Source organism: Stegostoma tigrinum, unplaced genomic scaffold (genome assembly GCF_030684315.1).
Source record: "Stegostoma tigrinum isolate sSteTig4 unplaced genomic scaffold, sSteTig4.hap1 scaffold_64, whole genome shotgun sequence".
NCBI lineage: Eukaryota > Metazoa > Chordata > Chondrichthyes > Orectolobiformes > Stegostomatidae > Stegostoma > Stegostoma tigrinum.
In genome coordinates this window covers 1,989,599-2,013,063 of record NW_026728579.1, presented here as the reverse complement: position 1 = coordinate 2,013,063, position 23,465 = coordinate 1,989,599, and the positions used below count along the sequence as shown (strand labels likewise).

General features: G+C 51.4%; 1 protein-coding gene across 5 annotated transcripts in view; it reads left to right on the top strand.

The window, feature by feature from the left end:
• The window catches only part of LOC132209065 (uncharacterized), a 154,573-nt gene that overhangs the window by 109,578 nt on the left and 21,530 nt on the right, over positions 1 to 23,465 (top strand). For 2 of the 5 annotated variants that reach the window (XR_009445165.1, XM_059644273.1), the window contains exon 1: positions 12,651 to 13,249. The exons of 1 other annotated variant lie outside the window; for it this stretch is intronic. Coding sequence is in view for 1 of the 4 variants with exons in the window: in XM_059644273.1 (XP_059500256.1) it covers positions 12,680 to 13,249 (570 nt within the window). In the remaining 3 variants the exon portion in view is untranslated. Of the gene's footprint in view, positions 1 to 729; positions 940 to 7,771; positions 9,025 to 12,650; positions 13,250 to 14,987; positions 15,117 to 23,465 lie in introns of those variants that run through there. 2 more of the 5 variants (XR_009445166.1, XR_009445167.1) reach the window with 2 other exon arrangements.

Here is a 23,465-nt window from a genome sequence, read left to right as displayed (position 1 = left end):
TCTCTGATCATATTTGTGGTAAATCCTGAATGAGGTTGCGAGAAGTGTGGCATGACGAAAAGTAAACTGAGCCTCAGTGTGCAACTGTTTGACAGCACTGTCATCCACATGTTGCATTACTTTGCTGATGATTGAGAATACATTGAGGTCATAATTGGTCAGGACAATTTGTCTGCCGATTGCGTGATAGGTCATCTTTCTCTGAAATGTGAGTGTTGCAAGTGTTTAAAAATGTACTGGAAAACATTTACTGTTGGTGTGGTGACCTTGGGGCACATTGTTCCAATACAGTTTGTGGGATACTGCCAGGTGCCATGGCATTTGCAGTATCCAGAACATTCAGTCTTGTCATTGCGTGAAATAATTTGAATTGCGTGTAAGTTAAGATCTGTGATGCCTCCACAGGATGAGCGCAAGAAGATCATCCGGACTGATGCTATGAATGGTTTCATCTGCTCCTTCACCTTTTGTTCATAACATCTTGTAGTAACTCCATGTAGCCTGATGAGAAACTAAAGCTCATCTTGATTCATTTGCATTCGAAGGTGCCTATTTTTCCCAAACAAAAGGACCCATCACTGAGCGGGAAGTATGGAGAATGTTATAGACATCAGTGGTGAGATCATGCTGGATCTTGACCAGCAAAACCATTGTTGTGTTGGTGAAATGCAAACAAAAATCTATATGATGTAAACTTTATTCTCAGCTAATCCCTTTCTCAAATGACAGATTCTGATGTTGGTTCCTGGAAAGCCTCCATGGTTGGAGGACGAGAAGCCGTATCCAATTGAAGCAGCAGAGGCTTTTGCGATGACTGTGGAAACCACTGCTTATTCCTTGCTTCAAGCATTGTCAAGGCATGATATTGACTATGCAACACGGATTGCGAGGTGGCTAACGATGCAACAGAACTATGGTGGTGGATTTCACTCGACGCAGGTAAATGCTTGAGATCACAAGAACAGGCATTCAGATATTTCCATTGATCATGTTACTAACTGGTGGTTGTTGCAGTTTGCAATCAAACTGGACACTGCATTTTCATCTGCAGGTTTGGTGCATTGGCACAAATTCCAGTTCTTCAGTGGTGTTAATCCTTGGTTAAATTCTTACATGCACTTTGACTGTGCATCACTTTTCCTTTTGGCATTGTCCTTGAAAACTATCTGTTTCTGTAAACCTTCACTTGCTTGTCACAGGATCATTGAAGGACAGCATAGTAGAGTGCTATGGCAATGGAACAGACCCTTCAGCAAATTGTATGTGCCCTCACAAGATGCAAGTCCCAAACTATTCTCATCACATTTCCCAGCACTCGACCCAGAGCCTTGTATGCCTTGGCATCGCAAATGCCCAATCAAAGACTTGTTAAATGTTATCATGGTTTCTGCCTCTACCACCCACACAGTCGGTGCGTTCCACATTCTCACCACAGTTTGGGTGCAAAAACAAGTCAGTTTCCTCGAGAGATAGTAGGAACTTGCCAATTCTGGAGAATCTGAGAGAACAAGGAGTAGAACTGGATGAACACAGCGGGCCGAGCAGCATCAGAGAAGCAAGAAAGCTGACGTTTCGGGTCAACACCCTTCTTCAAAAATGGTGGGGGGAGAAGGGGATTGTGTAAAAAATAGGGAGAAGTGGGGACGCAGATAGAAGATGGATAAAGGAGAAGATAGGTGAACTGTCCCGTGCTGTCCATTCACTGTCCCCTGCTCCAGAATCATAGAATAAGAGAATTCTCCAGAATTAGACCATAAGGCCATGAGACATAGGAGTGGAGGTAAGGCCATTTGGCCCATCACGTCCACTCCGCCATTTAAATCATGGCTGATGGGCATTTCAACACCACTTCCCTGCACTCTCCACGTAGCCCTTGATTCCTTTTGAGATCAAGAATTTGTCGATCTCTGCCTTGAAGGCGTCCAACATCCCGGCCTCCACTGCACTCTGCGGCAATGAATTCCACAAGCCCACCACTTTCTGCCTGAAGAAATGTCGTCTGATTTCAGTTTTAAATTGACCCCCTCAAATTTTAAGGCTGTGCCCACGGGTCCTCGTCTCCCCTCCTAACGGAAACAACCTCCTAGCGTCCACCTCTTCTAAACCATACATTATCTTGTAAGTTTTTATTAGTTCTCCCCTCAACCTTCTAAACTGTAGTGAGTACAATCCCAGGATCCTTAGCCATTCATCATAGGTTAAGCCTACCATTCCAGGGATCATCCGTGTGAATTGGACAAGCACTTCATTGCATTGTGTCTGTAACCACTGAAGCTACACTAAGTTCACATTTGGCTCATGTTTTAGCAATAGGCCCGTTGCCTTGAATGTTGTTTCATTTTAAGTGCTGTACTAACCCTTTTTCTTTAATGTGAAAAGATTATCCACCACCTCAACTAAAGTCCCTAACAATGAATTCCAAACACTCAGCACCTTTTGGGTGTCTTTTCTTTCCTGAAATTCCTTCTGAGCCTTTTAGTTTAAATGTATGTATCTCTTCCCCCTGGCCCCCCGACCTCCCACCCCATGAATGGTCGTTCTGCTTCCCTCGCCTAGACCCATCAGAATGCAGACCATTATTTTCAGGACCTTCTTCAACCTTCTCTCTTGGGAAGAAAACAAGCCAACCTTATCCAGATAAAACAGTGATGCTGCCTGGCCTGCAGTGTTCCTCCAGCTCCACGCTGTGTTATCTCAGACTCCAGCATTGACAGTTCCTGTTATCTCAAACTTATCCAGACTCTCCATCGAGTTAAAATGCTTCACTCCCTCTGAACATCCTGATGAATGTCCTCCACACATGCTCAAATGCAATCACCTCTTTTCTATAATGAAGAGACCATTAGAACATAGAGCATTACAGCGCAGTACAGGCCGTTCGGCCCTCGATGTTGTGCCGACCCGTCATACCGATCTGAAGCCCATCTAACCTACACTATTCCATGTACGTCCATATGCTTATCCAATGACGACTTAAATGTACCGAAAGTTGGCGAATCTACTACCGTTGCAGGCAAAGCGTTCCATTCCCTGACTACTCTGAGTAAAGAAACCACCTCTGACATCTGTCCTATATCTTTCACCCCTCAATTTAAAGCTATTCTTTCACCCTTCAATTTAAAGCGAGAGCAGAACTGCACTCAGTCCTTCAGCTGGGGCCTAACCAAACTCCTGCACAGCTCTTCAGCCATTTGCTTTCCTAACTGTCCCTTTAAGCTGCCATGCCATGTTCAGCAATCTGTGCACAAGCACCCCAAGATCACACCATTGTTCTGACCTTCCTAGTGTCCTGGCATCCATTGAAAGATTCCTTGCCATGTTAGTTCTTCCAAATTGCATTACCATACACTTATCAGTGTTAACACTCCATCTACCACTGACCTGCCCATTTGACCAATGTATAACTTTGGATTGAACTTGCTGTATTTTCCTGGACCCCACGAGCTTTTACCTTCTTTGCCAGGCTCCCATGTGAGATCCTGTCCAAGTCTTTGCTGAAATCTGTTTTCACTGCATCAATTCCCATCTACACACTCCGTCACCTCTTTGAAAGGATCATCTAGGTTTGTGAGACATGACCTCCCTCTGACAAAGCTATGCTGACCGTTGCTGATCAAACCCTGCTTCTTTCCAAGGAAATTAAGCCTGCCGTTCAGAATATTCTCCAATATTTTCCGATCTACTGATGTGATACTCACCAGACTGTAATACTCTGCTTTATGTTTGTCACGCATTTTGTTAAGTGGAACTATGTTACTTGTTCTCCAGGTAATTCTTCTGATTTTAAATTCACCGGATCACCTTACATGTCCCCAGTCTCTGTTAATTCTGCTCAGGAATTGTGTGCCGAAATGCTCCTTCTCACATGTAAAAGGTGATGTGAATTTCTCGTTTAACACCTGACAATCGCTGTCCAGTTCAAACCATACATTTGCCTCTTCATCCCTCATGAGACCTGGTTTTCCCTGGATTTTCTCTTTCGCTCTGAGACACTTGTAGAAGATTTTGAGATTCTCCCTGATCCTAATCCTGGTCACCAGCGTTCTGTTGCCCTCTATTTGTTCTCTTAATTGCTATGACAAGATCCCCCTGCAAACTATACATCATCATCATGGTGGTTTCTCGCAGATGTGGATGACAGTCTCCCACTCTCAGGCTGAATCTACGGGTGGCTGTACAGACCGATGCAGCTACCGTAGGCTCTGTTGCACTTGGGGCAGAAGGTGGTCGTGGGAAGGGATGAGGGCGTTGTTGATGTAGCTGCATGGCTTCCGCTGCTTCCAAATCAAGCCTCGAGGTGTTGATGCCTTCCCAGGTGCTCCTCAGGCATCGGACCGTCTTGGGCCGGTGATTCTTGGTGTCTGCAGGAATGTTGCACTTCACCGTTGAGGCCTTGAGTTTATCACCGAGTGCTTCCTCTGCACATCTGGGTCTCGCCTGCTGTTTTGAAGCAGGGATTAGAACATGCGGGGAGTCTCGTGTCAGTCATACAGATGAAGTGTCCAGCCCATTGTGGCTGATCGAGGATGGTCAGTGCCTCAATGCTGGGGATGTTGGCCTGGTTGACGTTAGTGTGTCCACAGGGACTCTGTTGATTTATTCCCTTGATAACTGTTATACACCTCCCTTTTCCTTCTTATCTGATCCAAGAACAAAGAAAATTACAGCACAGGAACAGGCCCTTCGGCCCTCGAATCCTACGCCAATCGAGATCCTCTGTCTAAACCTGTTGTCTATTTTGTCAGGGTCTTTGCTCCCTGCCCATCCATGTACCTGTCCAGGTACATCTTAAAAGACCCTATCGTGTCTGCGTCTACAAGCTCTGCTGGCAACGCATTCCAGGCACCCACCACCCTCTTCCTAAAGAACTTCCCTTGCATATCTCCTTGAAACTTTCCTCCTCTCGGTTTGAACTCATGACCCCTTGTAATTGAGTCAATAACTCTGGGGGAAAAAGCTTCTTGCTATCCACCTTGTCTGTATCCCTCATGATTTTGTAGCCCTCAATCAGGTTCCCCCCTCAATCTCCGTCTTTCTCATGAAAATAATCCGAATCTACTCGACCTCTCTTCATAGCTAGCACCCCCCACACCAGGCAACATCCTGGTTAACCTCCTCTGCACCCTCTCCAAAGCATCCACATTCTTTTGGTAATGAGGCGGCCAGAACTGTACGTAGTACTCCAAGTGTGGCCGAACCGAAGTCTTATACAACTGCAAAATGACCTGCCAACACTTGTACTCGATACCCCGTGCGACGAAGGAAAGCACACCAGATGCCTTCTTAACCACTCTGTTGACCTGCATTGCCAACTTCATGGAACAATGGACCTTAACACCCAGATCTCCCTGAACATCAATTTTCAGGGAGAGGGGGAAGGCAGATTGAAGATGGACAGAGGGGAAGATAGGTGCAGAGGAGACAGACGAGCAATAAGGAAGGAGAGGATCAAATATGAAGGAAGGCTAGCTAGTCATATTAGAAATCACAGTGAAAGCTTCTTTCAATACATAAGAAACAAACATGAGGCAAAAGTAGACACTGGGCCGCTCCAAATTGATGCTGGAAGGCTAGTGATGGGAGATAAGGAAGTCGCTGAAGGACTTAATAAGTACTTTGTGTCAGTCTTCACAGTGGAAGACATGAGTAGTATGCCAACAATTAGGTAGAGTCAGGGGGCAAAGTTGAGTATGGTAGGCATGACAAAAGAGAAAGTGCTAGAAAAGCTAAAAGGTCTAAAAATTGCTGAATCTCCTGGCCCCGATGGGCTACATTGTCGAGTTCTGAGGAAGGTGGCTGAGGAAATAGCAGAGGCTTTGGATGTGATCTTTCAAAAGTCCCAGATGATTAGAAAACTGCTGTTGTAACCCCCTTGTTTAAGAAAGGATCGGGGCAAAAGATGGAAAATTACAGGCCGATTAACCTGACCTCGGTAGTTGATCAAATTCTTGAATCATTGTCAAGGATGAGATTTTGAAATTCCTGGAAGTGCAGGGTCAGTTTAGAACAAGTCAGCATGGATTTAGTAAGGGGAGGTTGTGCCTGCCAAACCTGTTAGAATTCATTGAAGAGGTAAAAAGTATGTTGGACTGGGGAAACCCAGTAAATGTTGTCTATCGAGACTTCCAAAAGGCCTTTCATAAGTGTCTCACGGGAGGCTGCTGAGCAAGGTGAGGGCCCATGGTGTTTGAGATGAGCTACTGGCTTGGATTGAGGATTGGCTGTCTGATAGAAGGCAGACAGTTGGGATAAAAGGCTGTTTTTCGGAATGGCAGCCAGTGACGATTGGTGGCGCAGGTTTCGGTGTCGGGGCCGCAGCTGTTCACCTTACGTATTGATGATCTGGATGAAGGGACCGGGGTCATTCTGGCGAAGTTTTCCGATGATACGAAGACAGGTGGACAGGCAGGTAGTACTGAGGAGGTGGAGAGGCGGCAGAAAGTGTTAGACAGTTTAGGAGAGTGGTCCAGGAAATGGCTGATGAAATTCAATGTGAGTAAATGTGGGGTTTTGCACTTTGGTAAGAAGAATACAGGCATGGACTATTTTCTAAATGGTGAGAAAATTCGTAAAGCTCAAGTACAAAGGAATCTAGAAGTGTTGGTTCAGGATTCTCTAAAGGTTAACTTGCAGGTAGAGTCCGTAATTAAGAAAGTGAATGTAATGTTGTCCTTTATCGCAAGAGGGTTGGAATATAAAAGCAGCGATGTGCTTCTGAGGCTTTATAAAGCTCTAGTTAGGCTCCATTTAGAATACTGTGTCCAATTTTGAGCCCCACACCTCAGAAAGGACATACTAGCCCTGGAGCGTGTCCAGCGGAGATTCACACAGAATATCCCTGAAGTGGTAGGTTTGACATACGATGAACGGCTAAGGATCCTGGGATTGTACTCATCAGAGTTTAGAAGGGTGAGGGGAGATCTAATAGAAACTTACGACATAATGTCTGCCTTGGAAGGGGTGGACGCTAGGAAGTTGTTTCCGTGAGGCCGGGAGACGAGGACCCATGGGCACAGCCTTAAAATTAGAGGGGGTAAATTTCAAATGGAAATGAGATGACATTTGTAAAGCCAGAGAGTGGTGGGCTTGTGGAAATCATTGCCACGGAGTGCAGTCGGGGCCAGGACGTTGGATGCCTTCAAGGCAGAGATTGACAAATTCTTGATCTCACGAGGAATCAAGGGCAACGGGGAGAGTTCAGGGAAGTGGAGTTGAAATGCCCCTGAGCCATGATTTAAATGGTGGAGTGGACTTGATGGGCCGAATGGCCCTACTTCCACTCCGATGTCTTCTGGTCTTAAGTAAAAGGGGTGGACATGAAGCCAGTAGAGGTGAGTGTGGGTGTGGAGGTAGGGAGGGGATAGGTCAGTCTGGGGAGGACGGACAGGTCAAGGGGGTGGGAAGAGGTTAGTAGGTAGGGAATGGGGGTTTGGCTTGAGCTGGGAGAAGGGGAATCGGTAAGAGGAAGAACAGATTAGGGGACGAGCTGGGCTGGTTTTGGGATGCAGTGGTGGGAGGGGAGATTTTGGAGCTTGTGAAATCCACGTTGATAGCATTGGTCTGCAGAGCTCCCAAGGCTCAGTTAAGGAAGGACAATAAACATTGGTCAGTCAGTCATACATCCAGCAAAAAACGTTTATTTTTTTCAAAAAATAGGATGCATCTGTTAATCAAGTGGCAAAGCATTATCGAGTTTTGAGAAGATTTGTAGCTCAGGGTTGAGGTTCTGGATGTAAGATTGCTCACTGAGCTGGAAGGTTATTTTGCAGACGTTTCGGCACCATTCCAGGTAAAATCATCAGTGAGCATCCGGGGAAGCGCTGGAGTTAGGTCCCGCCTTCTCTTTAAGTGTTCCGGTTTCCTTGGGTTGGTAATGTCATTTCCGGTTCCTTTTCTCAGAGGATTGGAGATGGATTTGGCGCCAACGTGTTCTCCCGAGTGTAGTCTGTGTGTGGCATGAACTGCCAGAGGAGTGACAGAGGCTGTTATACTCACAGTATTGAGAAGTCACCTGCAGGGACACATAAATAGGAAGGGGCTGGAGGGATATGGGCTACAGGCTGGCAAACAGAACTAGTCAGTTCCGGTATCTGGTCGGCCTGGAGGAGTTGGGCTGAAGGGTCTGTTTCCCTGCTGTACAACTCGACGACTCTGTCTCTCTCTCTCTCTCTCTCCCATTTTCTCCAAACCCACCCCCCGCCACACACACAATCTCTGTCTCTCTCTGTCGTCTTGTCTCTGCCACCTCGCTGTGCACTTCTGTCTCTCTCCTCTTTCACTCTGTCTCTTTGGTCTCTGTGTGCGCCCCTCTCTATCTCTCGTCTTGTATCTGGCTCCGTCTGTGTGTGCTTCTGCCGTTCTCTCTCCCCTTCTCCCTGTCTCTCCCTGTGAACCTCTCTCTGTCCCCTCTCCCCCGCCCCCCTGTCTCTCTCTTTCTCTCTATCCGAGCCTCTCCACCCGCTCAGCAGGGAGCGTTGTGAGTTTTTTGAACGAAGTTTAAAAATCTCTATTTAAACCCAACCCATCCGCAATCAGACTGCATTTCTAATCCCCTCTCTCTCTCACTCACACACACACACACACACACACACACAGAGTCTGTCTCTGTCTCTTTCTCCCTCTCAGTCAATCCCCTTCCTCTCCTGTTCCGACTCACGCCTTTCCCCCCCCCTCCCTCGGCGACGAGTCCGCTGTCTGGATCCCTTTTCCCGGGAGGGTTCTGAGGACCCAGCTGTTCGGCAGCGGGGATCATCGCACCACGCTCCCGGACCCCCACAACCTCCTGTTCTCCAGCGGCCTCCAGCATGACCACCGGGCTGGGAGCAGGCATCCGGGCTGCTGGAGCGCTCGCTGCTCAGTGGCTCGGCCCTGTGCCGGGAGCGGGGATCCGAGGTGGGAGAAGGCCTCTTCGCCCGGCGCCTGGGCACAGCTGCCTGGCACCGAGCCCGCGCTCCCTGAGCACCCGGCTGCGGGTCCGCGACGCCTTCCGTAGCTGAGCAGCCGACAACTATCTCCTACTGCAAGGTAAGCTGGGGTTGGTGGTTTGGGGTGAAGGGAGGACTGGGGACATGAGCACGGTCCCTGTTTCACATCCTGCGCCGCTCCTATCCCAAAGCGAGGGGTTGGGAATGGATGTTTTGGGGGTGAGAATTCCCCTCCCCGGGTGAGGGGAAGGCTGGGGACATCGGGAGGGTGTCTATTATCCAGCCTAGCGCGGGTTTCCGTAGCCGACCAGCCTGCAGCTCCCGTACTACATGGTAAAGGGAAGGAGGCGGATGGGATGGGGTCGGGGTTGGAGGATAGACGTCCTGGAAGTGATTGGACATGGGGAGAGTCACTATTGTACAGCCCAGTGACTGAGTGGCCTGCAGCTACTGCAAAAGGGTCGGATTAGGAGAGGGGTGTTGTAGGGAGGTTTGGGGTCACGGGCAGCGCCGCTTTCTGCAGCCGAACAGCCATTGCCTCAAGATTGGATGGGAGGGGGTGTTTTAGGAGCGAAGGGATGCCCCCTCCCCCTGCCGCTGTGGGAAGTAGGATCTTTATCGCACAGCCCTCCGTAGTCGAATAGCACCCCGGCGACAAGGTGTGAAGACAGGAGGGGCTCCTGGGGATGAGGGAAGGACACAACCACTGTCAGTATAAGGTTAGGGGGTGATCATACCCCTTCCTGGGGCTGAGGGGAGCTCCTGATGCCAAGCGAACAGCCGAGATCGACCCGCAGCTCTCCGACCTCAAGGGGACCCTGTCCCAGAGGCTGGAGCATTTCCAGCCGGAGCTCTGAGGGAAAGGGTCATCGCACCCAAAACGGTACCTCGGGACTTTGTCTTCACAGATGCTGAACATTTCCAGCAACTTGTGTTTGCATTTCTACCCGGAGGTGGGTTTGTGGAGAGACACCATGGGACGGGAATGGGTGTGGGGTTTGATGGGGCAGTCACAGAGACTGTCGAGAGAGAGAGAGGCAACCCCTGTGTCAGGGTTTGGAAAATCTCCGGCAGTTCTTCATTTCTCTCTCAGCCGAAGGCGCTGCGTGCTTTGGTTTCCTTTCCTCTTGTACTCTCTGTGAATAAAGCCAGAGTGAGTTTGTGGGCGGAGAGAGAGAGAGAAGGGACAGAAAGATGGAAATAAGGGAACATGACAAGGGAGTGAAATTAGAGCCAGCAGAGGTGAGAGAGGGGGAGAGAATCAGAGGGAGGGAGGAAGAGCAAGAAAACACAAACAAAGGAGAATGGGGGGTAACAAGGTGTTGATGCGGATGAACACAGCAGGACAAGCAGCATCAGAGACGCAGGGAAGCTGATGTCAGAGATGATGGGAACTGCAGATGCTGGAGAATCCAAGATAATAAAATGTGAGGCTGGATGAACACAGCAGGCCAAGCAGCATCTCAGGAGCACAAAAGCTGACGTTTCGGGCCTAGACCCTTCATCAGAGAGAGGGATGGGGAGAGGGAACTGGAATAAATAGGGAGAGAGGGGGAGGCGGACCGAAGATGGAGAGAAAAGATGATAGGTGGAGAGAGTATAGGTTGGGAGGTAGGGAGGGGATAGGTCAGTCCAGGGAAGATGGACAGGTCAAGGAGGTGGGATGAGGTTAGTAGGTAGATGGGGGTGCGGCTTGGGGTGGGAGGAAGGGATGGGTGAGAGGAAGAACCGGTTAGGGAGGCAGAGACAGGTTGGACTGGTTTTGGGATGCAGTGGTGGTGGGGGGGGAAGAGCTGGGCTGGTTGTGTGGTGCAGTGGGGGGAGGGGACGAACTGGGCTGGTTTCGGGATGCAGTAGGGGAAGTGGAGATTTTGAAACTGGTGAAGTCCACATTGATACCAATATGGCTGCAGGGTTCCCAGGCGGAATATGAGTTGCTGTTCCTGCAACCTTCGGGTGGCATCATTGTGGCACTGCAGGAGGCCCATGATGGACATGTCATCTAGAGAATGGGAGGGGGAGTGGAAATGGTTTGCGACTGGGAGGTGCAGTTGTTTGTTGCGAACTGAGCGGAGGTGTTCTGCAAAGCGGTCCCCAAGCCTCCGCTTGGTTTTCCCAATGTAGAGGAAGCCGCACCGGGTACAGTGGATGCAGTATACCACATTGGCAGATGTGCAGGTGAACCTCTGCTTCATGTGGAATGTCATCTTGGGGCCTGGGATAGGGGTGAGGGAGGAGGTGTGGGGGCAAGTGTAGCATTTCCTGCGGTTGCAGGGGAAGGTGCCGGGTGTGGTGGGGTTGGAGGGCAGTGTGGAGCGAACAAGGGAGTCACGGAGAGAGTGGTCTCTCTGGAAGGCAGACAGGGGTGGGGATGGAAAAATGTCTTGGGTGGCGGGGTCGGATTGTAGATGGCGGAAGTGTCGGAGGATGATGCGTTGTATCCGGAGGTTGGTGGGGTGGTGTGTGAGAACGAGGGGGATCCTCTTAGGGCGGTTGTGGCGGGGGCGGGGTGTGAGGGATGTGTTGCGGGAAATATGGGAGACGTGGTCACGGGCGTTCTCGATCACTGTGGGGGGAAAGTTGCTGTCCGAGAAGAACTTGGACATCTGGGATGTGCGGGAGTGGAATGTCTTATTGTGGGAGCAGATGCGGCGGAGGCGGAGGAATTGGGAATATGGGATGGAATTTTTGCAGGAGGGTGGGTGGGAGGAGGTGTATTCTAGGTAGCTGTGGGAGTCGGTGGGCTTGAAATGGACATCAGTTACAAGCTGGTTGCCTGAGATGGAGACCGAGAGGTCCAGGAAGGTGAGGGATGTGCTGGAGATGGCCCAGGTGAACTGAAGGTTGGGGTGGAAGGTGTTGGTGAAGTGGATGAACTGTTCGAGCTCCTCTGGGGAGCAAGAGGCGGCGCCAATACAGTCATCAGTGTACCGGAGGAAGAGGTGGGGTTTGGGTCCTGTGTAGGTGCGGAAGAGGGACTGTTCCACGTAACCTACAAACAGTTCGGCATAGCTGGGGACCATGCGGGTGCCCATGGCCACCCCCTTAGTCTGTAGGAAGTGGGAGGAGTCAAAAGAGAAGTTGTTGAGGGTGAGGACGAGTTCGGCTAGGCGGATGAGGGTGTCGGTGGAGGGGGACTGGTCGGGCCTGCGGGACAGGAAGAAGCGGAGGGCCTGGAGGCCATCTGCATGCAGAATGCAGGTGTATAGGGACTGGACGTCCATGGTGAAGATGAGGTGTTGGGGGCCAGGGAATTGGACGTCCTGGAGGAGGTGGAGGGCGTGGGTGGTGTCACGGACGTAGGTAGGGAGTTCCTGGACCAAAGGGGAGAAAATGGAGTCCACCTGGAGATGAGTTCGGTGGGGCAGGAACAGGCTGAGACGATGGGTCGACCAGGGCAGGCAGGTTTGTGGATTTTGGGAAGGAGATAGAAACGGGCCATGCAGGGTTGGGGAACAATGAGGTTGGAGGCTGTGGGTGGGAGGTCCCCAGAGGTGATGAGGTCATGAATGGTGTTGGAGATGATGGTTTGGTGCTCGGGTGTGGGGTCATGATCGAGGGGGCAGTAGGAGGTGGTGTCGGAGCATTGGCGTCCGGCCTCGTCGATGTAGAGGTCAGTGCGCCATACTACCACTGCGCCACCTGTCACCCTGTCTGCGGGTTTGATGGTGAGGTTGGGGTTGGAGCGGAGGGCTGCCTGTTCTTCAGGGGAGATGTTGGAGTGGGTGAGAGGGGTGAAGAGATTGAGGCGGTTAATGTCTCGACGGCAGTTGGAGATGAAGAGGTCGAGGGAGGTTAGGAGGCCTGGGGGTGGTGTCCAGGAGGAGGACTTGTGTTGGAAGAGGGTGAAGGGGTCAGTGGAGGGAGGGTTAGGCTCCCGGTTGAAAAAGTCGGCGTGGAGGCGAAGACGGCGGAAAAACTGCTCTATGTCCAATCGTGACTGGTGTTGGTTGATTTGTGGTTGTAGGGGGACAAAGGTGAGCCCCTTACTAAGGACTGACCGTTCGTCCTCAGTCAGTGGGAGGTCTGGGGAGACGGTGAACATGTGGCAGGGCTCAGTGTGGCTGTCTCCTCTGGGGTTGCTGGCTGTGGAGGCTGTGGGCGGAGCGATGAGGTCGTCGGCCGTGGGCGGGGTTCTGTCGGCGGTTGGAGGATCGGGGTGGGCGGCAGCAGCTGCGGTGAGGGTGGTGTGTGAGGTGTTGTCCCTGGAAGTGGAGGTGGTGAGTGCAGCAGCGGTTCCGGAAGTGGTGTGGCCGGCAGAGGCGGATGTGACGTCATCGGTGGGGTCTCCGGCCGTGTCTTCATGTTCAATGGCGGCGGGGCAGGTACAGACTCGGGATTTGGGAGGCGCAGGAATCCTCTTGTGGGTGGCAGGGGCCCGTGAGTTGGTTGTACTTACGATTTTTGGTGTCCAGGAAAGCTGAGTGGAACTGGGTGTTCAGTCTGTGGATCCTGCGGCGGATAAAAAACAGCAGGGGTCCTGTGCAGGTCTGGGAGAGGGAGGCTCTGAGCTGGGGCAGGCTGGATTGCAGTCTGTGGAGGTGCCGGCGCATGGCTGCGAGTGTCTGTTTCAGGAGTCGCAGGGAGAAACGCTTCTGAAGGGTCTGAATATTCTGGGTGTAGAGGTGATGTCAGCCTGTCTGCTGTGTTCATCTCCCTTCCTCCTTTCCCCCCCCACCACCTCGTCCTGCTCCCTTCTCCCCCCCTCGTCCTGCTCCCTTCTCCCCCCCTCGTCCTGCTCCCTTCTCCCCCCCCCCCGTCCTGCTCCCTTCTCCCCACCTCGTCCTGCTCCCTTCTCCCCCACCTCGTCCTGCACCCTTCTCCCCCCCCTCGTCCTGCTCCCTTCTCCCCCGCCCTCGTCCTGCTCCCTTCTCCCCCGCCCTCGTCCTGCTCCCTTCTCCCCCCACCTCGTCCTGCTCCCTTCTCCCCACCCCTCGTCCTGCTCCCTTCTCCCCCCCCCCCGTCCTGCTCCCTTCTCCCCACCTCGTCCTGCTCCCTTCTCCCCCACCTCGTCCTGCACCCTTCTCCCCCCCCTCGTCCTGCTCCCTTCTCCCCCCCCATCGTCCTGCTCCCTTCTCCCCCCACCTCGTCCTGCTCCCTTCTCCCCACCCCTCGTCCTGCTCCCTTCTCCCCCCCCCTCGTCCTGCTCCCTTCTTCCCCTTCTCGTCCTGCTCCCTTCTTCCCCTTCTCGTCCTGCTCCCTTCTCCCCCCACTCGTCCTGCTCCCTTCTCCCCCCACTCGTCCTGCTCCCTTCTCCGCCCCCCTCGTCCTGCTCCCTTCTCCCCCCCCTCGTCCTGCTCCCTTCTCCCCCCCCTCGTCCTGCTCCCTTCTCCCCCACCTCGTCCTGCTCCCTTCTCCCCCACCTCGTCCTGCTCCCTTCACCCCCACCTCGTCCTGCTCCCTTCTCCCCGCCTCGTCCTGCTCCCTTCTCCCCCCCTCGTCCTGCTCCCTTCTCCCCCCCTGTATTGATCTCATCTTTGACTCAATACAAAAAACCAAAAAAATGAAACCCAATGAGATGAATTTTGGATCAGTAATTATACATGGCATAATTGGACAGAAAATGCACTGTTGTTAAAATAATTAGCAATTCAACCAGAAAGGCCACTAATGTGAATCCTGGATCTGTGTATCATTTGAAATTACTTAATTGTATAGTTTTAGTATTTGACCACAAGATGGAGAATTCTGTTCAGGTGATGTTGTAGCCAGAAGATAGAAAGATGACAGAAATGTTTGGAGAGATATGGGCCAAGCACAGGCAGGTGGAACTAGTTGAGTTTGGGATTGTGATCAGCATAGACTGGTTGGGCCAAAGGATCTTTTTTCATGCTGTATGACTCTATGAAACTCAAGCTTAATTGTTCGAAACTCACATTCAGACATATCTAACCTTTATCATAATCTTACAGAAAGATAGCGACTTTATCCCTCAGAATTGCAGACTCTTTAATTTTACATCCTCAAAGACATTTAGCAGGGATAGCATGGATTATAGAGTGAGTTGAGTAGATTGGTTCATTATTAATTCTGAACTAAATTTGATTTATTTTACATTTTTAGACAACATCAGGTGAAGATGTGCGTGATTTCACCAAGGTGCTGAAAAATAAGTAAGAAATATTTTGCCAAACATCCTCGCTTGGGTTATTTACCAGTACAAACAGCTCTAGAAGGCGAGAACCTTGAGACGTAAGTTTATTGATGTGAGATTTACTAATGTATCAATGCCCATTTGGGATTTGACAAATATTGCAGCATTATTCATTCTGCAGCTTTGCAGGAGAGTGAGGTTGTCCATTTGCGCATATGTCAGACATACACAATACAAAAACAAGGGGGGCTTAACTGATATCATTGGTCCTCTCGCCTTCAAAACAGTGCAGTTCCTCAGAGAGTACATTTGCTGAGGACTTGTTGATACTGTCACTAACGTGCAACCTTCCTTGATATCTTTCTCTGTCCTCCAGTTCTGTCTTTAAAAACTACAATCAATTACTCTCTCCTGAAAAGAAAAGAACCTTTGGCTGAACATAGAACAAAGAACAGTACAGGCCCTTCGGCCCACGATGTTGTGCCGTCCTATTATCCCATTAAGATCAAACTACCCTGCATACCCTTCATTTTACTATCCTTCATGTGCCTATCCAAGAGTCGCTTAAAAGTCTCTAAATGTATCTGACTCCATTACCACTGCCAGCAGCGCATTCCACACACCCGCCACTCTCTGTGTAAAGAACTTAGGTCTGACATCTCCCCTATTCCTTCCTCCAGTCACCTTAAAATTTCCCCCCGTCGTGATAGTCATTTCTGCTCTGGGAAAAAATCTCTGACTATCCACTCCAGCTATGCCTCTCATCATCTTGTATACCTCTATCAAGTCACCTCTCATTCTTCTTTGCTCCAATGAGAAAAGTCCTCGCCCCCTCAACCCTTCCTCATAAGACCTGCCGTCCATTCCATGCAGCATCCTGCTAAATCTCCTCTGCACCCTCTCTAAAGCTTCCACATCCTCCCTGTAATGAAGCGACCAGAACTGAAGGCAATATTCCAAGCGCTGCTCCATCCCCATGAACGAATGCTGGATTCCAAATCTCTTTGCTCTTGATGCTTTAAATTCATTGCTGTCTTTCGTGTAATTTCATACTTGAATTCACCGGATCAACTTGCCCCTGCATTTCTGAGACGCTCACAGGGACCGGCCCCCGCAGCCCTCTCCCGCTCACGGCGATTTGCCTCCGCAGCCCTGTCCCCCTCACGGGGACGGGCCCCCGCGGCCCTGTCCCGCCCACGGGCCCCGGCCCCCCCGCGGCCCTGTCCCGCCCACGGGCCCCGGCCCCCCCGCGGCCTTGTCCCGCCCACGGGCCCCGGCCCCCCCGCGGCCCTGTCCCGCCCACGGGCCCCGGCCCCCCCGCGGCCCTGTCCCGCCCACGGGCCCCGGCCCCCCCGCGGCCCTGTCCCGCCCACGGGCCCCGGCCCCCCGTGGCCCTGTCCCGCCCACGGGCCCCGGCCCCCCGCGGCCCTGCCCCGCCCACGGGCCCCGGCCCCCCAGTCGGCATGGAGGAGTTGGACTGAAGGGTCTGTTTCACTGCTGTACAACTCTACGACTCTGTCTCTTTCTCTCTCTCTCCCATTTTCTCCAAACACACCCCCTGCCCCACACACACAATCTCTGTCTCTCCATCTCTCTGTGTGTGCCTCACTGTATGTCTCTGTATCTCTCTCTCTGTCGTCTTGTCTCTGCCACTTCGCTGTGCACTTCTCTGTCTCTCTCTTTCTCTGTCTCTTTGGTCTGTGTGTGTGTGCGCCCCTCTCTGTCTCTCCTCTTGTCTCTGCCTCCCTCTGTGTGTGCTTCTGCCGTTCTCTCTCCCCTGTCTCTCCCTGTGACCTCTCTCTGTCCCCTCTCCCCCGCCCCCCTTGTCTTTCCCTGTGTCTCTCTTCCTCTCTGTCCGAGCCTCTCCACTCGCTCAGCAGGCAGCGTTCTGGGTTTCGTTCGAACAAAGTTTAAAAATCTCTGTTTAAACCCAGCCCATCCGCAATCAGACTGCATTTCTAATCCCCTCTCTCTCTCACACACACTCTGTCTCTTTCTCCCTCGCAGTCAATCCCCTTCCTCTCCTGTTCCTACTCACGCCTTTTTCCCCCTCTCCCTCGGCGACGAGTCCGCTGTCTGGATCCCTTTTCCCGGGAGGGGCTGAGGACCCAGGGTTTCGGCAGCGGGGATCATCGCACCACGCTCCCGGACCCCTACAACCCCCTGTTCTCCAGCGGCCTCCAGCATGACCACCGGGCTAGGAGCAGGCATCCGGGCTGCTGGAGCGCTCGCTGCTCAGTGGCTCGGCCCTGCGCCGCCTTTGCCAGGACCGGGGATCCGAGGTGGGAGAAGGCCTCTTTGCCCGGCTCCTGGGCAAAGCTACCTGCCTGAACAGCTGCCTGGCACCGAGCCTGCGCTCCCCGAGTACCTGGCCACGGTACGCGACGCCTTCCGTGGCTGAGCAGCCGACAACGATCTCCGACTGCAAGGTCACAGTGGGGTTTGGGGTGAAGGGAGGACTGGGGACATGAGCACGGTCCCTGTTTCACACCCTGCGCCGCTCCTATCACAAAGCGAGGGGTTGGGAATGTATGTTTTGGGGGTGAGAATACCCCTCCCCGGGTGAGGGGAAGGCTGGGGACATTGGGAGGGTGTCTATTATACAGCCCTGCGCGGGTTTCCGTAGCAGAACTGCCTACAGCTCTCCGACTACAAGGTAAAGGGAAGGAGCGGGATGGGATGGGGTAGGCGTTGGAGGATAGCCGTCCTGGAAGCGAGGGGACATGGGGAGAGTCACTATCATACAGCCCTGTGACTGAGTGGCCTACAGCTACTGCAAAAGGGTCGTGGTGGGGGTTGGGTTCGGAGAGGGGTGTTGTCGGGAGGTTTGGGGTCACGGGCAGCGCTGCTTTCTGCAGCCGAACAGCCACTGCCACAAGATGAGATGGGAGGCGGTTTAGGAGTGAAGGGATGCCCCCTTCCCCCGCGGCTGTGGGAAGTGGGATCTTTATCGCACCGCCCTCCGTAGCCGAATAGCACTCCGACGACCAGGTTAGAAGGCAAGAGGGGCTCCCGGGGATGAGGGAAGAACACAACCACTGTCAGTATAAGGTTAGGGGGTGAACATACCCCTTCCTGGGGCTGAGGGGAGCTCTTGATGCCCTGCGCCAAGCGAACAGCTCTCCGACTACAAGGGGACCCTGTCCCAGAGGCTGGAGCATTTCTAGCCGGAGCTCGGAGGGAAAGGGTCATCGCACCCAAAATGCTACCTCGGTACATTTTCTTCACAGGTGCTGAGCATTTCCAGCAACTTGTGTTTGCATTTCTACCCGGAGGTGGGTTTGTGGAGAGTCACCATGGGACACGAATGGGTGTGGGGTTGGGTGAGGCAGTGACAGAGACTGTCGAGAGAGACAGAGAGAGGCAACTCCTGTGTCACGGTTTGGAAAATCTCCGGCAGTTCTTAATTTCTCTCTCAGCCGAAGGCGCTGTGTGCTTTGGTTTCCTTTCCTCTTGTAGTCTCTCCCCCTGTTCATAAAGCCAGAGTGAGAGAGAGTGAATTTGTGGTGGGAGAGAGAAAAGGGACAGAAAGATGGAAATAAAGGAGCATGACAAGGGAGTGAAATTAGGGCCAGCAGAGGTGAGAGAGGGGGAGAGAATCAGAGTGAGGGAGGAATAGCAAGAAAACACAAACAAAAGAGAATGGGAGGTAACGAGGTGTTCATGAGCATGAACACAGCAGGACATGCAGCATCAGAGGCCAGGGAAGCTGATGTCAGGATGTCTGCTGTGTTCAACTCCCTCCCCCCACCGGCTCCTCCTCCTCCCCCCCACTCCCCGCTCCTCCTCCTCCTTCCCCACCGTCCTCCTTCTCCTTCCCCTTCCCCACCGTCCTCCTTCTCCTTCCCCCCCCGTCCTCCTTCTCCTTCTCCTTCCCCCCCCCCGTCCTCCTTCTCCTTCTCCTTCCCCCCCTGTCCTCCTTCTCCTTCTCCTTCCCCCCCTGTCCTCCTTCTCCTTCCCCTTCCCCACCGTCCTCCTTCTCCTTCCCCTTCCCCACCGTCCTCCTTCTCCTTCCCCTTCCCCACCGTCCTCCTTCTCCTTACCCCCCCCGTCCTCCTCCTCCTTCCCCACCCCCCGTCCTCCTCCTCCTTCCCCACCCACCGTCGTCCTCCTCCTCCCCCACCCCCGTCCTCCTTCTCCTTCCGCCCCCCCCCCGCCCCACCACCCCGTCCTCCTGCTCCTTGCCCCGTCCATTCATCCATTCCTTCCTCCCGTCAGGCCTCACTCCCCCCCTCCAGCCATCCATTCCTCCCTCCCTCCCTCCCTCCAGCCATCCATTCCTCCCTCCCTCCGTCCCTCCCTCCAGCCATCCTTTCCTCCTTCCCTCCAGTCAGTCAAAACAACAAAGCAAATTACACCACACGAACAGGCCCTTTTGCCCTCCAAGCCTGCGCCGATCAAGATCCTCTGTCTAACTTCTCACCTGTTTGCTCACGGTCTGTGTCCATTTGCTCCCTGCCCGTCCGTGTACCTGTCCAAATATATCTTAAAAGATGCTAATGTGTCTGCGTCACCCACCTCCACTGGCAATGCGTTCCAGGTGCCCACCAACCTCTCTGTAAAGAACTTTCCATGCATATCTCCCCTAAATTTTCCTCCTCTCACTTTGAACTCATGACCCCTAGTAATTGAGTCCTCCGCTCTGGGTGGCAAAGGCTTTTTGCTGTTCACCCTGTCTATACCCTCATGATTTTGTCGACCTCAATCAGGTCCCCCCCAATCTCCATCTTTCTCATGAAAATAATCCTAATCTACTCAACCTCTCTTTGTAGCTAGCACCCTCCATACCAGGCAACATCCTGGTGAACCTCCTCTGTACCCTGTCCAAAGCGTTCACGTCCTTTTGGTAATGGACACAGTACTGTAAATGTGGCCGAACCAAAGTCCGATACAACTGCAACATGACCTGCCAACTCTTGTACTCAATACCCCGTCCAATGAAGGAAAGCATGCCATATGCCGCCTTGACCGCCCTATTGACCTGTATTGTCACCTTCAGGGAACAATGGACCTGAACGCCCAGATCTCTCTGTTCATCAATTTTCCCCAAGACTTTTCCATTTACTGTATAGTTTGTCCTTGAATGTGATCTTCCAAAATGCATCACCTCGCATTTGCCTGGATTGAACTCCATCTGCCATTTATCTGCCCAACTCTCCAGTCTATCTATGTTCTGCTGTAACCTCTGATCGTCCTCTTCACTATCGGCTTCTCAATTCCTCCCTTATAAGGTGATTAGTCAAGACTTAGGAGGCATAGAATGGGTTAGCAAAATGCAGGGGATGGGGACAATTGAATTGTGGAGCTGGTTTAAGGAACAGATATTGCGTGTCCTTGATAGGCACGTCCCTTCAGGCAGGGAGGAAGCGATAAGCGAAGGGAACTGTGGTGAACTAAAAAAAACTTGTATCTCTAGTTAAGCAGAAGAGGGGGGCTGATGTGATGATGAGACCAGATGGTTCAGATGAGGTGATGGAGAGCTACAGATTAGCTGGGAAGGATTTAAAGAGAGAGTTAAGAAGAGCAAGGAGGGTACATGAGCAGACATTGGCAGGTAAATAAAGGAGAACCCGAAAGCTTTCGATAGGTATGTGAGGAATAAGAGGATGTCTGGGGTAGGCATAGGGCCAGTCCAAGACAGAAGTGGGAAGTTGTGTGTGGACGCTGTGGAGATTGGAGAGGTGCTAAATGAATATTTCTCATCTGTTTTCACTGAGGGACAGGAGAATATTGTAGAGGAGGTGACTGAGTTAGAGGCTACTAGAATTGAAAGGGTTAGGGTTAGGAAGGAGGAAGTGTTCTCAATTCGACAACGTGTGAAGGTAGATAAAACCCCTGGGCCTGATGGGATTTTTCCGAGGATTGCCTGGGAAGCTAGGGAGGAGGTGGTGGAGCCTTTGGCCTTGATCTTGGAGTCCTCATTGTCTACAGGTTTCGTACCAGAGGAGTGGAGGATTGCAAATGTTGTGCCCTTGTTCAAGAGGGGTAGTAGGAATGACCCAGGCAATTATAGACCTGTGAGCCTTGGGTGTGTTGTAGGAAAAATTTTGGAAAGGATTATAAGAGATAGGATTTATAATCATCTAGAAAGCAACAATGTGATTGGAGATAGTCAACATGGATACGTCAAGGGCAGGTCGTGTCTCAGAAACTTCATTGAATTTTTTGAGAAGGTGACCAAACATGTGGATGAGGGTCGGGCAGTTGGCGTGGTGTACATGGACTTGAGTAAAGCCTTTGATAAGTTTCCCCGTGGTAGGCTATCGGAGAAAATACAGAGGCACGGGATTGAGGGAGATTTAGCCATTTGGATTAGAAACTGGCTTTCGGTAAGAAGGCAACGAGTGCTGGTTGATGGAGAATATTCAGCCTGGAGCCTGATTACTAGTGGTGTGTCTCAAGGATTTGTTGTGAGACCACTGCTGTTTGTCATTTGTGTAAATGACTTGGACGCAGGCAGTGGTGGATGGGTTAGTAAGTTTGCAGATGACACTAAAGTCGGTGGAGTGGTGGACATTGTGGAAGAATGTTGCATGTTGTAGGGAGACTTGGATAAACTGCAGAATTGTCCCTAAAGTTGGCAAATGGAGATTAATACGGATAAATGTGAGGTGATTCACTTTGGGAGGACTAATAGGAAGGCAGAACACCGGGTCAACGGAAAGATTCTTGACAGTGTAGGTGAGCAGAGGGATCTTGGTGTCCATGTGCATAGATTCCTGAAAATTGCTACCCAGGTAGATGGTGCTGTTCAGGAGTCTGATGGTGTGTTAGGTTGCAATGGTAGAAGGATTGAGTTCCGGAGACGTGATGTCATGCTGCAGCTCTACAAACACTAGTGCGGCCTCGGAATCGTTGGAACAGGTGCAGAGGAGGTTTACCAGGATGTTGCCTGGTCTGGAGCGAAGGTCTTGTGAAGAAAGGCTGAGGATCTTGGGTCTGTTCTCATTGGGGAGAAGGAGGCTAAGAGGGAATTTAATAGAGATAATACAAGATGATCAGTGGTTTAGATAGGGTGGACAGTGAGAATCTTCTTCTGAGGACGATGACTTCAGCTTGTACAAGGGGGTGCAGCTACACATTGAGGGGTGATGGTTTTAAGACAATGTCAGAGGTAGGTTCTTTACTAAGAGAGTGTTAAGGGCGTGGAATGCTCTGCCTGCCAATGTTGTTAACTCAGCCACATGAGGGGCCTTTAAACAGCCCTTGGATAAGCATATGGTTGACGATGGGGTAGTGTAGGGGAATGGGCTTAGATTAGTTCACAGCTCGGCGCAACATGGAGGGCCGAAGGGCCTGTTCTGCGCTGTGTTGTTATATGTTCTATTACAGTTCACAGATTACTCTACCACACATTTTAGTGTTAAGTGTGAAGAGGATAATGAACGTCTGCAGAAGGACACAGAAAGTGTAAGTGAATGGACAAGGGTCTAGCAGATGGAGTGCAATGATGGAAAATGTGAGGCTATCCATTTTGGTGGCAATTCGGGCAAAATGGAGTATTACATAAATGGTGAAAAATTGTAGCATGCTGCTATGCAGAGGGAGCTGGGCAGCCTTGTGTATGAATCACAAAACGTTTGCAGACGCAGCTGGTAATTGAGGCAACAAATGGAATAGTGTCCTTTATTGCTCGAGTGATGCAGTTTAAAAATCGGGAGGGGATGCTCCAGTTGTATAGGGTGCTGGTGAGGCTTGATGTAGAGTAGTTTGTACAGTTTTCGTCTCCTCACTGGAGAAAGGATGTACTGGCACTGGCGGGGGTGCAAAGGAGCTTCACAAGATTGATTCCAGAATTGAAAATGTTGCTGTATGGGGAGAGTTTGAGGAGACTACGATTGCACTCACTGAAACTTCGAAGAATGAGGGATGTTCTAATAGCAACTTTTAAAATTACGAAAGAAATACACAGGAAAGGAGCACTGAAGTTGGTTCCACTGATGGGTGAAAGTACATCTCCGGGGCACAGCCTCAAAATAAGGGTGAACAGATTTAAGAATGAGTTGAGGATGAGCTTCTTCATCCAAAGGGTTGTGAATCTGTGGAATTCTCTGCCCACTGAAACAGTTGAGGTTCCTTGGTTGAATGTTTCAAAGGCCAAGACAGATAGATCTTTGAACAGGAAAGGAATTGAGGATTATGGTGAATGGGAGGGTAAGTGGAGCTGAGTCCGCAAAAAGATCAGTGATGACCTTATTGAATGGCGGAGCGAGCTGGAAGAGACAGATGACCTACTCCTGCTTTATTTCTTATGTCCATATGTCCTTAGATTGCCATCCTTGTCATTCCTCCTTCCCTGGAATAGGCCAGATCTGAACGCTGATCAGGAGGTCTTTAAATAACTTCCACGTATCAAATGTCGACATGTACAATAAAAGCTCCTCCCAATTAATACTGCTCTGCTCCTACCTGATACTCCTTCCCCCAATTTAGTAGCTTCCCACAAA